The following is a 15,090-nucleotide window of genomic DNA, read 5'->3' as shown; positions in this document are numbered from 1 at the left end:
GTAGACATCAAGTCAGACAAGACCACTTTGAGGGGACAGAAGATGCTTGGGTAGGAAGGCCTCGTCCGTCATTTTTAGACTTAAGGTCTTATTATGCCACTCAATTATAGCTTGACCTTTTGGATTGTATGGTATTCCAGTGGAGTATTTAATATTCCAAGTTTGGAAGAATTCTTGTAATGATTTGCTCACAAAGCTGGGCCCATTATCTGTCTTAACTTGTAGGGGTGATCCCAAAATGGCAAAACATGGTAGGAAATGGCTTTAAGGATGTCGAGCTTTTTTGCCCAAATGAGCAGTTGCCCAACAAGCATGTGAATAAGTATCTATAGACATAAATATATATTTTAATTTTCCAAAAGGTGCATAGTGGGTCATATCAGTTTGCCAGATGACATTAGATCTGAGGCCCCTAGGGTTGACCCCGGGGGATTGAAGAGGTGGGACCTGTTTGCCCAACGGTTTTTGTAATTCCACCAAGGTATAGGATGACTGGAAAAGTAACTGAGGCTTAAGAGGACAGAATCCAACCTAAGTTAAAAGGGGGTAAGGTCTGGACCTAGTCATTAGATATATGTAATCCTCCCTTTTGTAAGAGTCTGGAGTTCCTTATAGGCGGAACCTAACGCTTTGGCATCTGACCACCACAATAATGATGTCATCCATGTAAACATAGAATTATGTCGAATCACCTCCAAAGGGGTTGCAGGACTTGTGAAACGATGTTGACAAAAAGCTGGACTATTGGCCATGCCGTGGGGTAACACCACCCACTCATATCTTTGGTCTGGCCCCTGGAAGTTAACAGAGGGAACGGAGAAGGCAAACTTCTCACATTCCTGGGGATCAAGGGGAATAGAAAAGAAGCAATCCTTGATATCAATCACAATGAGAGTCAAATCCTGAAGGATGGAGGGGATCCAGGGTAGCCCTCACAAGGGGGTACCAACGGGAATCATCTGCTCATTAATCTTTCTTAGGTCCTGTAACATTCTTCATTTTCCTGTGGCCTTTTGTATGACAAATAAAGGACTATTCCAAGGGCTCAGGGAGGGCCTAATAAGCCCTAGGGTCAGTTGTTCTGATATTATCTCCTTTAGCTTTTGTAGTTTATCTAGAGGAAGCAGCCACTGTTCCACCCACACTGGAGGTCCCGGAAGCCATTGAATGGCAGGGATGGTAGGAACAGTGGCCTCTAGGATTGGAGGTGAGGCCTCACATGGGGTGCAGTAAGGCCTCACATGGGGGAACCTCCTCTTTCCTAAATACTGTCCAATCCGCTCCAGTGTCAATCAAGCAGCGGATCTTTTTCTCTGCTAGGAAGATATCCGTTTTTGACCTAATTCCCAGGATTATTGGGACTGTCCAGTGGGCCGTAGGCGGGCCACTAGGCGGGGCGCCTCCTTTGGGTAACAGGGCTGGAGGGTGCCCCATTATTAGTTTAAAGGCTTCCCCTCAAAATCAAATTTGGACTTACAATCCCTCCGCCAGTGGAATCCCTTTCTACACCGGGGGCAAGGCGTCTTAGGCGGGGTTTGCCCTGTAGCCGGGCCTGAGGGATGGCCCTGCAGGGCATTCTCTCTTGAAGTGGCCCTGTTGACCACACCCACAACAAACCCCTTTCCCGGCGCCACTGGAAGAGGCGAGGGCAGTAGTAAGGGCCTCAGCAAGCAAAGCCGTTTGGACCTGCAAGGCCGTGACCAGCGACTGTGATGGGTGGGCCTGAGTACCGACATCCTTAGTGGCCACTATCCACCTCCCCATAGATCTGTCCTTCATCCCCGCACAGGCTAGCTTGTGGTCTGTGGTCATCCCCTCCCAGACCAGCATCTTGACAACTGGTCCCAAAGGGGTCCTGGGGGGAATTTCCTTTGGAGGCTCTTTTCTACCCTCTCGATGAAGGTGGCAAGATCCTCGGTAGCCCCCTGGGTAATTCCTGCTACCGGGGCTCTGAGGGGCCTTCCTCCAACTTTTTCCATGCCGCCAGTCCTCAAGCCCGTACCTGCTCCTGGTAGGGGGCAGGGATAGCGCCTGCTGAAGGCCTGTGGAAAATTGATCACTGTACTCCGACAGCATCCCATAAGTTACAGGAACCGGGGGATTAACAGCCTGATTCCTCTCAGCCTGAGCGTGGCACTCCTCATTTAAAAAAGCACACTATTTCAGGTACAGGGGACCAGGAAGCACAGCCTTGGTTAAGTTTTTCCAGTCTTGGGTGGTGCACTGTTGGTGGGCCAGACCCTGGAGGATAGTTTTGGCCCAGGGCGAATTAGGTCCATCCTTGGAGATGGCCTTTTTTGAGTTCTTTCAAATCTTGGGCCTCCCTGGGATACCAAAAGGCCAGTCTCTTGCCCCCAGGGTTAGCATTTACCAGGAAAGCTATACACCATGGGGATAAGTCATTGCTGGTCTTACGAGATGGTGGCTTAACCGGCTTTTCTGGGTTTGCACAAGATGGCGGAAAATTTCTATGAGGAGAGGGGTGACAATATGGCAGAGGCCACTCCCCATCCCGACTGTCTACCATGTGTTCCGGGACAGGAGCACTTCGTGCGGAACTCAGAGGAACAGGCTAAGGATCAAAAGGGTCTAGGAGGCCATTGTCAGAGTGAGGCTTTAAGCCTTTCTCCTCCTGGGCAGCGAGAGGACTGACTCACTGTGACCCAAGTCACTCCTCAACAAGGGTTTCCCAAGCCAGGTCGCCGTTTGAGGTAGGAGGAGTAGGTGTCTTAAAAGGGTCTTTGCCGCCCCTAGAGGTTCCTTCTGAGGGGCCAGGGGAGAAACAGGCTTTGAGGAAAGATAGGGTTGGGTAGACCCCCAGAGGAGGGGGGGGTCCTCTCCCAGGTTAATCTCCCTCTTCCTCACCACTTGTTCTGTGTGGTCCCAGATGTCCCAATCAAAAAGATTGGCAGCCGCCAACCAGGGCACAGCGTGTGTCAAGGTTTCCCAGACCTTTTCGGCCTGGGCATCCGAGATCTCTAAACCTCGGCTTTTGAGCATGAATCTCAGCGCTTTAAGAGCTGGAGCATCATGCTTAGTGCAAGATTGCTCCATTTATTCAGGGGGACCCTTACCTCAGAACTCGCTTGGCTTGGCTCACGGATACTTTCACTTTTGGTGAACTGACTTCTTCGTGTCCCTGTTCGGGCGCCAGATGTTGAGGTTTTTAATCCTCATTCCCTCCCGACCTGCAGGAAAGAGAGGGAGAACACGCCCTGGCCAGGACGAGCTAAGAAAGGAGAGGGCCGACTGACTGCCCACACCCAGCCCTCCCTTGCCAGAAGACAATCAGACGCATCAGGGAGACCAGTCAAGGCAGGAGCTCGCTTATTGAGGAAGCACACACAGCTAATATAGAGTACAGAAGCCAACCAGAACAAAGGGCGTTTGGGCAGGAAGGGCTCACGTGCGCCCATTCCATGGGCTGTAAGAGAAAGCATGAACTGTCCACGAGAAGAGTCCTGGGCCTATCCTAGAGGTGGTCCCATTTTTCATCACAACCCACAGCACTGCCTTCTGGCTAATTGCCAGGTGCCATCTTAGCCACATGTGGCCCCAGGACCAGGGAGCAGGTAGTAGCCTGCAAGTTAGGTTCCTTAGCGCCCCACACGGGAACCATATCTGGGGTCCTTCCTGAGTTGCCAAGACTATGTTATGTCCAGTTGCTGGATTCTGAATTACCCAGGTCACTTCTATGGAAAATAGTACTAATGTAAGCAAGAATAAGCAGCCAGCCTAATAATAGCATCCTAACTAGGGTTTAAACGCCTTATCTTAAGTTTAAGAAGATTGTTCTTATGGCAAGTAACTTGCCACTTGGAGTTCGAATCCAGAATGAAGTCGCTCTTCACAGCAAATGGGTCCACTGACTTTGCCTGAGAGTAGTGGATTCAGGTGGCGATTCCGTCAACCTTGAGAGCTTTGGGTGTTGTGAGGATCACCACATATGGTCCCTTCCAGCGAGGTTGCAGTTGTTGGTGCAGAGCAGGCTGAACTGTGTTGTCTGCAGGGCCGGCTGAACAGATGTTGGCTGCAAGATAGCCCACGTACTCAAACCCCCCCTCTATCTGGTCCTTTATCACCTGTTTGCCTCAAGTCTGAACATTCAACCCTGCTCAAGGCTGAACACTTAACCCCCCTTTGGGCCAACAAGGCAGCTTGCAGACCCAGAGGCCCCATTAGATTTGGACTATAAAAACTGCCTCCTGCCAGGCCCCCCCTCTCTCTTGCTCTCTCTCTATTGCTCTCTCTCTCTCTCTCTCTCTCTCTTGCTCTCTTTGTCTTTCTTGTGCGCACACTATCTCTCTCTTGCTCTCTCCCTCCTCTCCTCTTCTCTCTCTTCTCTCTCTCTCTCTCTCTCTCTCTCTCCTTCTTTCCTTCTTTCTTTTCTCTTTGTTTTCTTTTGGTTGCTCCGAGTGTTGTGGTCACTTTTCTTTCAGCAGTGATTCCTGTCGATGTCTCTTTATGTTCTTTATGTAGACCCAGTCTCTGGGACGGAAGCTGAGTGGCTGAGGAGGGGGTCCTGTCTCTTACAGAGCTTTGAGGTGGGGCCACATGTCCTGGTGGGCTTGTTGCAGGGCTTTTAGGGAACGTAAGATGTCAGAGTCATCAAATTCTACAAGCAGGTGCTCAGACAGGCAGGCGATTATAGGGGGGCGTGGGTATGCCAAACACAATTTCAAAGGGAGAGGCTCCTAATTTATAAGGGGAATTTCGTACCCTATACGTAAGGAAGGAGGGCTACCCAGTCTCCGCCAGTCTCCATGATCAATAGGGTCTCTTTTAGGGCTCTATTCATTCTCTTTATTTGTCCTGAACTTTGGGGTCTGTAAGCACAATGCAATTTCCAATCTGCCCCAAGAATAGACATGAGTTCCTGGCTTACCTTAGACACAAAGGCCGGTCCATTATCCAACCCTACCAAGACTGGGAAGCCGTACCTGGGTAAGATGTCTTCCAGCAACTTTTTAACTACTACTTGAGCTGTCTCACGCCTAGTTGGAAATGCTTCTACCCATCCTGAAAGGGTATCTATAAAAACTAGAAGGTACTTATATCCATATTTGCCAGGTTTCACCTCAGTGAAGTCTACTTTCCAATGGCTCCTGGGCTGTCTCCTTTACCCGATTCCCAGGGTTGGTTGTGCTGTGGCCCGCATTCGTCAGCTGGCAGGCCTTATAGGTAGTAATAATCTGCTGGATCTTGGAATTTGCATTTTTAATCTTTATTTTAGCATGCCTTAGTAGGTCCTGCGTCGTCTTTCTCTCACCCATGTGGGTGGAGTGATGCACTTTTTGTAAAATTCTGCTGCCTAATTTTTCAGGTATTATCACATGACATCGTCAGTCTCCCCACCATCCATGAAGGCACTGAGTCACAGGCAGTTCTTTAATCCACTCTAAGTCCTCCTTGGAATATTGTGGCATTTCTGGTGGACTTCGGGGCCCCGGGTCAGGCAGGTTGGCTATCATCACATCTCTCTTTGCGTGGCTATTCCCCGAGCGGTTTTATCTGCCAGATTGTTCCCTCTGGATGCCATGTCCTTAGTTTTCTGATGTCCTGGACAGTGGACAATGCCCAATGTCTTAGGCAACCATAGGGCGGTAATGAGGGTCAATATCTCTTCTTTATTTTTTGTAGTCTTTCTCTCGGCTGTCAGAAGCCCTCTTTCCTTATAGATGGCGCCATGTATGTGGGACGTGGTAAAAGCAAACAGGCTATGGGTGTACACAGTCAGCTTTTTGTCTTTTCCCAGCGTTAGTGCTTGGGTCAAGGCTGTCAGTTCAGCTCTCTGGGCTGATGTTCCCTTCGGGATGGGCTCAGCCCGTACCACTTCAGTCTCTGTTACCACTGCCGCACCCGCCCGCAGACCTCTGACCTTGTTGAATGAAGCTGCTCCCATCTGTAAACCAGATAAGCTCCAAATCCGGCAATGGCTGGTCCTTGAGGCCTTCTCTGATGCCATGGACCTGCGCTAGGAACTGTGCACAGTCATGCAAGGGAGCCTTCAAGTCGGGGTTGGGTAGCAGGGTCTCAGGATTGAGAGCTGAGTGTGCCTGAAAGGTGATTCTGAGAGGGTTAAGTAACAGCCCTTGATAATGGGTGAGCCTGGCGTTGCTTAGCCATCGGTCCAGGGGTTGCTTCAGGATTCCCTCAATGGCACGGGGGGTGGTGATATGTAGTTCTTGTCCTAAGGTTAGTTTGTCGGCGTCCTTTACCATTAGGGCAGTGGCAGCTATCATCCTCAGGCAAGGTGGCCAGCCGGCCGCCATAGGGTCCAGCCTTTTTGACAAGTAGGCCACTGGCTTCTTCCAGGGACCCAGATACTGGGTCAGGACCCCTTTAGCAACCCCCTTGCACTCATCAATGTACAGATAGAATGGTTTTGTGACATCGGGTAGCCTTAGAGCATTGCGGACAGCAATGCAGTCTTAATTTGATGGAAGGCTCTGCCCATCTCCTCGGTCCCCTGGAAGGGCTGAGTTTCTTTCGTGCCTTCATACAGAGGCCTGGCTAATTCAGCAAACCCAGGTATCCACAGCCTGCAAAAGCTGGCATATCCCAGAAACTCCCTCATTTGCCTTGGGGTCCGAGGTACAGGGATTTTTAAAACTGTTTCTTTCCTAGCTTGTGTTAGCCAGCGTTGCCCGTCTTTTAACAGATACCCTAGGTATGTCACCTCAGGCTTGCAGATTTGAGCTTTCTTGGCAGAGGCTCAGTAACCTAGGTCCCCCAGGGTCTGCAACAGGTCTCTGGTCCCTTTTAGGCACTCTTCTCTGGTCTGGGCTGCAACCAACAAATCTTCTACATACTGTAAGAGAGTTAGCTCAGGATGCTTCTCCCGGAACTCACCTAGGTCCTCGTGGAGTGCTTCATCGAAGATAGTAGGAGAATTCTTGAAGCCTTGTGGGAGTCTGGTCCACGTTAGCTGTCCATTGATTCCTTTTTCCTTGTCCGACCACTCAAAGTCGAATAGTTGTTTGACTCTTGGGGGCCAGGGGCAGACTAAAGAAGGCATCTTTTAGATCTAGTACTGTATACCATTGCCTTTCAGGTGGCAGGGAGCTCAGGAGGGTATACGGGTTAGGGACAGTGGGGTGAATGTCCATCACCCTTTTGTGCACCTCCCTCAGGTCTTGGACCGGCCGGTAGTCATTGGACTGAGGCTTTCAAATGGGCAGAAGCGGGGTGTTCCAGGCCGACTAGCAAGACCACAGGACCCCCAAATCTAACAGTTGCCGAATATAGGGGGTTATTCCTGCTCGAGCTTCCACCAACACAGGGTATTGACGAACCCTAGCCGGGTCCGCTCCAGGCTTTAGCTCCACAAACTCTGCCGCCAGTGCTTGGCCAGACCCTTACCTCCTGTCTCTGCCCATGCTTCTGGGTACTCCTTTAGCCAATAGTCTATATCCTGATTGCCGGGGGCGGGTTGTTGGTACAGTCTATATTCATCCTCTAAGGTCACAGTCAGTACCTGAATAGGCTGCCTCTGACCATCAGAGATTGTAGTTGCCTCCGGGTTGAAAGTGAATTTGAGCTCCAATTTTTGTGAGTAAGTCTGTTCCCAACAGTGGGTAGGGGCAGTCAGGGATAACTAAGAACGAATGGAACACCCGGCCCACGCCTAGGTCCACTGTTCTTCGGGTTGTCCATGAACACTTGTTAATCCCTGTAGCCCCCTGTACCCAAGAAGTCTTTTTAGATAATTTTCCTTGCGGCGCCGTCAATATGGAGTGTTGAGCTCCAGTGTCCACTAGGAACTCGACTGGAGTCCCCTCCACCTGGGGAGTTACCCTGGGCTTGGGGAGGGGAGCTGAACCCTGATGCCCCTAATCTTGCTGGGGTGCATCTAGGGGGACAGGGCCCCAGCCCCATTTCTTAGGGCAATCCCTTGCCCAGTGACCTGTCTCCTTGCAGCAGGCACACTGGTTTCTATGTAGTCACGGGCCAATAGGTCAGCGCTGCTCCTGCTCTTGGTCTCTGCCCCAGTTCCCCGAACTCTGCCTCCTTTCCCTTCTTTGTACTGCTGCTACCAACACCCTTGTCATTTCCCTGGTGGCATCCCTATTACTATAGACTCTCCGTGCTGTTGCCAAGAGATCCTGAACACTCTTACCCTCTCAATTCTCTAGCTTCTGTAGTTGCCTTTTAATATCTGGAGCAGCCTGATGAACAAGAGCCATCACTACTGCTGCCTGATTCTCCGGAGCCTCCGGATTCATTGGGGTAAATTGTCTAAAGGCTTCCATTAACCTTTCTAGGGAGCTAGCAGGCGACTCCTGTTTCCCTTGTATTACTGTAAAAACTTTAGCTAAATTGGTTTTCAGGCTGGAGCCCAGAGACCTGCCATTAGAGTCTGGATAGACCCGGAGCCTCCCCCTACCTTCTGCCGTGTCGGGGTCCCACTCGGCTGCGGGCGGCCTACTCAAGGGAAAAGCAGCATTAATCAGGTCAGGGTTGGCGGTAGGTTGCCCGTCCTCTCCAGGGACCAGTTTCCTGGCCTCCATCTGGATTCTTTCCCTTTCTTCCGTGGTGAAGAGGCTGCGCAGTAGTTGGTGGCAGTCATCCCAGGTAGGCTGATGAGTCAATAGAACACTGTCCAGGAGAGAGGTTAAACTCTTGGGTTGTTAGAGTAAGGGGGTTTAGATTCTTCCAATCGTAGAAATCACTAGTGGAGAAGGGCCAGTACTGAAGTCAAGGGTTCCCCATCTAGTCAGGGGCCCTGTCTCCTGAGGGGCAAGACCATGGTGGTGTCAGGAGATTGAGCAGGGGACAGGGCACGTTAGACTCGCCCTTGGGTTCCCCCTGATGGTCCTTCCAGTGGCCTGTCTGTTCTTGCTCCTCTCCCTGCATCCCCCTCATCCGGCCAGTTAATGGGGTGCACATAGGGAGGGGGCGTGGATTCCGAGGATTCCAAGAGAAGCGGGTCGTCACCCCCTTGGAGGACTGGATATAGGGGGGCTGACAGTCCGGTAGGTCTCAGGGTTTGTGGCCCAGAATCAACCTCTTTTGCCACAAAAATGTCGGCCTCATGTGCCACATGTAAAAAAGGAGTTAGCCAATTAGGGGGGTCCTCGAATAAGTCCATCCACACTAAGATATAAGGAATCTGATCTGGATGTCCCTCTCTTTTTGGATGAAAAATCACATTCTTTACTCGGAGGATGGCACTTTTTTCAAAGGTCCCCTCCGGTGGCCACCCTATACCAAAGGTGGGCCACTGGGCGGAACAGAGAGTAACTAGCTTTCTTTTCTTTATTTCTATTCCCAAGTTACGTCCTCTTTCCCTAACGTCTATAAAACGGTCTACAGTCAAAGGAGTAGTCTGAGTTTGCCCCATGTCTAGGTGAAAAGAGAAAACAGCTACAATTATTCACAAAATCAAGATCATAACAGACAGCAAATGCCTTGCATTAACTGTGAGCACCCTGAGGCCATTTCAAAGAGGATTTCAGAAGGTAGAGTACATCTTCCACTGCCGGACTCCACTGGTGGCTTACAACCTGCAGGAATTCTGAGGGGGATTAGTTCCCTTGCCAGGGTGTTGGGGTGGAGGTGGACAGGACAATACAAACACACATAACACAAAATTCGCAGCGCGGACACAGAATTCTCAGCGCGGTGTGGATTGCTACCCAGAAACTAAAAGCAGAGGTGGACAGAGGATCTGTCAGCTACAAAATATTTTACTAAATACTTTACTACAGGCAATCCACTCAGAACCCAGAAGGTGCTGGGGACGTCTCCCACAAACCCTGTCGGCTGCCTTTCGGTGCATCCACCTGGACCTTTTGCCGACCTCACAACACAGAACCAGAACCTGCAGGCAACCACAGTACAGAAACTTACAGATCGGCAATGCCTTCACTTACTGGCCGGGTTTTCAACACCTCTCGATCTGGGTGTCTGAGTAGGCATATAAGGGGGATCCTGGACGAGGCCCTATATGTTATGCTCAAATTCGGGACCCCCAAAAGACCACCAGAGACCAAGAAAGATGTAAGCAGCAAAGAGGTGTTTATTGTGAGCTAGCTCAGTCCTCCGCATGCACACAGCAACTGGTGACGCTGAGAGGCCCTGAGCCCAGGATTTGCAGCAGTTTTACACACTCTTTGGGGAAGGCCGGGACCCCACATACATCATAGCATCTCTTAGCAAATCATCACACACCACAGGAAAATCAAACAAGAACTCTAAAACATGATTAGTGTATCAAGTGGCGAGAAAGAATCTGGAAAGGATTATTGGTTAGTTCAAGGGGTTGCCTCACTTAAAAATGATTGGTTTAAACCATGAGGGTGTCGCAAGGGGGGTACGTGCCAAGCTGCAGGCATTCTAGTTTAGATATTGGTCACCACACCTAGGTGGGGGCCATCTGGAATTTCAGATATTTCGATATCTTGGCCTCTCTCAGGCCATCACCATCTGTGGCTTTTCTGAGAACTGTTTCCACAGAGCTTTTCTGTATTATTTTCCTGACTTTAGGACTGTAGTAGGTCAGGGGTTAAGTTTCAGAGTAAAATGAGGTCCCAAGTAGAATGAGGTTGCTTAGGTCTTTCATTTGGAAAGAAAAGAAGAACCCCATTTGATCTTTGCACTGAAGTTTAGATTTAGTAGGGTCTAAAGTTTTCATTTTAGCCATGATAGTTAGAGAAATGAATATCTTCAATAAATAGTGAGCAACTACTTTATGATACAGTTTTAAATGTTGCAGACAGAGTTTCTGCCCTCAAGTAGTTTGCATCCTAGAGAATAGATAATAAGTAACCACATAGTGTGAGTTTCAATAAATTCAGTGTAAAGAAATGGAAAGAACTTCCTGGCGGGATCAGGGAGCTGGATGGTTCTATAGATAGTCCTAAACAAACGTCTCACAGATAAATGACCATTGAGTGCAGATTGAAGTGAAAAGGAAGCCATTCAAATGTCTTTACGAAAATTGTACCAGCAAGGGGGCTGGCCTGGCTGGATGGGACAAGAGAGGGGCAAGAAGAGGAAGGGGAAGTCAGGGCTGTGGGGAACCAGATCCTTATCCCCCATGTAATGCTGTACCTTCGACTCCAGTGGGGTTGTGAGGGTTTGGGGCAGGTTTGACACCAGCTGCTTTAAAAGGATCCCTGGACTATTGTGGCATAGCAGAAAGGGTCTGGGAAAGGGAATTTCAGGTAGAAGATTTGAGACTTGAAGGAACCATAGGCCACAGGTTGGGAGCAACAGGAAAACAGTCACATATGACTGGGAAGGGCAGGTGGAGAGTCATTGAAGGGCAGACTGGGAAGGGACCTGCTAGGTTCCTGCAGAGGGAGGGCTTGGATGAGTCGAGGCCAGAGGCAACATCAGACTTGGATAAGGAGAAGAGAAGAAGTCGGGCTCTGAAAGAGAATATTTGACTCATGTATACTAAAGACCCTAAACGATTTTGAAAAAGAAAATTCACTTTAAGGAAACAGTAAAATGCCTCGTGCTTCAGTTATGCCTTTCTGTCCACATAAAGAAATTGGTGTGAGTCACATGGTTTCTTGTACCTGTTGAGGCTCCGCTGAGAATCCCAGATGTATGATGTGGCACTTCCAGTGCATACTCACGTGTCATCTGACTTGAGCAGCTAGAGAAACCAGAAAGGAGAGGTATTAACTCACCTATTTGCTAACTGGAGAGATTTATTTAAACCTACACAGGTTGGCGCAGGGCCTCAAATCCAGGCGTCCTGCTGCCCACTGTATTAGTCTACTTGTTCCCCCAAGTATAGTTCCTGGCCCAGCGGCACCAGAATCCCTTAGGTGCTTGTTAGAAATACACAACTGCACCTTCCCTCCCCCCAACCTGGAACTTCTGAACCGAACCTCAGAGAATTCCCAAAGTGCTATTCTAAGGTATGTCCCTTGGAACCTCATTTAGCATTTAGCTGTAGATCCCAGGAGGTGTGAGGGGGACAGACATTGATTTCTTACCAGATATGACTTTTCTTTTTCTTTTCTTTTTTTTTTTTTTTTTTTGCTTTTAAACATGTATCTTTTCTCCTATCTGCTAATGTTTGCCGTCCCTCTGGTATCTTAATTCTGCCCCTGCCACACTTCCCTGGCAAATTTCTAACAAATAATGGGAAGAAGCTCACATGGACACAAGGTAGGTGGGCCCAAGGTCTTTGTCCTGTAGACACCCCCCATCTTAAAATGGTTCAGGCAGAGCTAAGATACTAACCGCATGTTCTCCTTTTAGAGGACCCATCCTGTGTGGATCTCTTCAGCTGGTGCCACCTCGTTCCTCAGCACGGTGTCTGCAACCACAAGTTCTATGGTAAACAGTGCTGCAAGTCCTGCACCAGGAAGAGCTGATCTCCACATCCTCCTCGACGGCTTCCGGCCAGGGTCTCCCCTTTCAGCCTCCAGCGAGAAGACGGAGCACTTGCTAGCCACCAGCAAGCTGGTTCAGGGTCGAGAAGTGGGCAGGTTGCTGTCGGATTCCATCCCCAGAAGCACACGGTACTCTGAAGCACTTGAAAATAGAAAGCGATGACAAATCTGACTTGGAAACAAAAAGAAAGAGAAATCGTTGATTTGCACTGTTAACGTGAAAAGCAAGGCATCACACTGAGGTATGTTGGATTTTAATTTTGACACTGTGAGACAAGCCCTCTGGAACTTCAGAGGATTCAGTGGCAAAGACATCTGTTTGAAAGAGGTCCCTGTAAGCCTTCAGGTCCAATCAGACCTGGATGGAACACCTTGCCTGTGACTTGGAGTTCACAGTTTGACTCTGACTGTGAACACCCAAGCCAGGAGTCGTCTCAGAAGCCAAACGGTGCTCACCATTGTGCTTGCTGCTGGACTGGCAAGCTTCATGTTACGTTTATTTAGTGTGTGTGTGTTGTTTATTATTTTGTTTAAAGTATATTCTGCTTTATAGAGAAAAGTCTCCAAGACTAAAATTAACAACTTGAAAAGTGTTCAAAGGATTATTCTGGAAGGAGGACAATGCAGACTATTTAAAAATCTCCATGTGATTGAAATTCACACTCGGGTGGAAAACAGTCTCATCCAAGGCAAATACCACTGCCCTCTTTGCACGGTCCCCCTCCCGAGTTTTGGTGCTTGCTGAACAATTCCGTGGGAGGCTGGAACCGGCTCTTTGGGAGTGAGTGGTTCATTTCTGGTAAATATCTAGGGCAAGCTAAATGGCAGAACAACCACGTCCCAAGGAGAGGAGCACGTCATTCATACTGCTCTGTACATATTATCAGAGTGCTTGGAAAATTAAAGGCTGCTTGTGGCTTTTCCTGCCAATAGACAAATTTTAAATTTGCCCCAGGATTTAGTTAACAAGGGGAAAAAAAAAAACACAGTGGCAAGAGAAACCTCTGCGAGTCTTCTTGCTGCATTATTAATAAATCACAATATGCCAAGACCCTTCAACAAATAAGAGTATTTTCACAGTGTTTCAGATGAATTTTCAGACAGCAGAAGCCAGCTGTTGTTGGGCATTAATAAGCTTAAAATTGTTCTCAATTGGAAAAACACCGCACTGTATTGCCAAAACCAAAGTAACTTACAAGACTGAACCCCCCCTGTAATTTTTTTTTGAGAAGTGGTTATAAAGGGCATATTTGTATGATGCTACTCTATTCAACTTCTTTGATGAATGTAACCCAATTTTACTGCTTTAAGAAGTCTCAGTTCAGACAAGGATTAGCCAGCTCAGCATAACCAAATAGACCGTGCTTGGTTAAATTTAGCAGCATCCTTTGTTCCCATACTAATTAAAATCATGAGTTCTTGAATCTCAGAGAAAGAGCGATTGGGAGCTTCCCTCCACCCACTGGAGTGGCAGCCAATTTATCGCAAAATAAAAATGGTTCCACAGCACCACCCTCGTGCCCTCCAAAAAATAAATAAAATAAAATGGCAAGTTATTTGTGTCTTTATATAATTATCATTTTGTTATTTTATGGAAAAAATTAATTTATTAATAGCCTATTATGTGTTATCACTTGCTTCACTGAGGAAGTGGTATTCTGAGGAAAAATGTTGAATAAAACCCTGGATTATAGAGAAAAGTCAAAAAATATATGTGTAATATTTAATTATTTTATAAGTTTTATAATAAAGTATTCTGTTTCTTTATCTTCGAAACTTGTTAAGTTCTTGAACAAGAGAGTGGGAATTCCATTTATTTCCAAGGTCATTTAACTGTACAAATGTGGGTCAAAAAAATCTCAAAGGAACTTCATTGAGAGAAGGAAAAAGATAATCACTTTTCCTCTTTGGGTGAGAAGAAATCCAACTGGAAAAGGCTGGAGTGATTGTGTTCTCCTGTATGGGCTTGTAAACATTTATTTGTGGAAATCATCTGAGACAGAGCTACCATAATGAATTGTTAGTCCTGTCTGAAAGGCAGCCTGGTAAAATTTTTGCAAAAAATGGGAGAGGAGGGAGGGAAGAAGAAAGAAGGAAGAAAAAATAAGGAATTGTTTTTGAAATTTTGAATCATCAGACCTATGGAGAATAAGAACCGTTTAGACAAAGTAAATCCAATTGACCTAAATACACGGTACTTTCCCTGGTATCTCGGTTGCAACACAACTCATAGGCACTGCCCTCATATATATTTGAGGATTATTGCTACTTAGCAAGCAAAAATAAACTATGGTTAAGAATGGAAAATGAAGCTGGTGACGGGGGAAAATGTCTTTGTAGCATTTAGTAATATTCTTAGAAGCAACTAGATTCATGTCCAGTGGGTGTCAGGTACTGTGCTAAGCCCTTTATATACACTGTCTCATTTAATCCCCACAACGGCCCAGTAAGGAAGATACGATGACCCTCAGTTTGCTGAAGAGGACTTTGGGATTAGAGAGATTATATATTTGGCCCCAGAATCAATGGTCAATTTGTAATGGAGTCAAGACTTAAAATTAGGCCCATCAGGGCTCTCCTTTCGCTAAGCTGAATTCTCCTGGAGAAGACAGAGAGTTCTTTAGAACCCTCATGGCCTCTGAGATGCATGTGAATAGAGTTTGGCAATAAGTGATTTAATGACAAATTATGGGCAGAGCCAGGAATTTAAGATGGGAAATAGGGGATGGGAGGT

General features: G+C 47.8%; 1 protein-coding gene across 1 annotated transcript in view; it reads left to right on the top strand.

Annotated features, from left to right (window-relative positions):
- Positions 1–12,645, top strand: part of ADAMTS18 (ADAM metallopeptidase with thrombospondin type 1 motif 18) — a 618,263-nt gene extending 605,618 nt beyond the window's left edge. Inside the window, exon 24 of the mRNA XM_081275079.1 lies at positions 12,223–12,645. Coding sequence (XP_081131205.1) covers positions 12,223–12,338 — 116 coding nt within the window. The 3' untranslated portion in view covers positions 12,339–12,645. The remainder of the gene's footprint in view (positions 1–12,222) is intronic.
- Positions 12,646–15,090: the final 2,445 nt, after the last annotated feature.

This window comes from Spermophilus citellus (assembly GCF_964194105.1).
Source record: "Spermophilus citellus genome assembly, chromosome: 18".
NCBI classification, from domain to species: Eukaryota; Metazoa; Chordata; class Mammalia; order Rodentia; family Sciuridae; genus Spermophilus; species Spermophilus citellus.
Note: the sequence above shows the minus strand (reverse complement) of the source record. Positions and strands in the feature narration are given on the sequence as shown.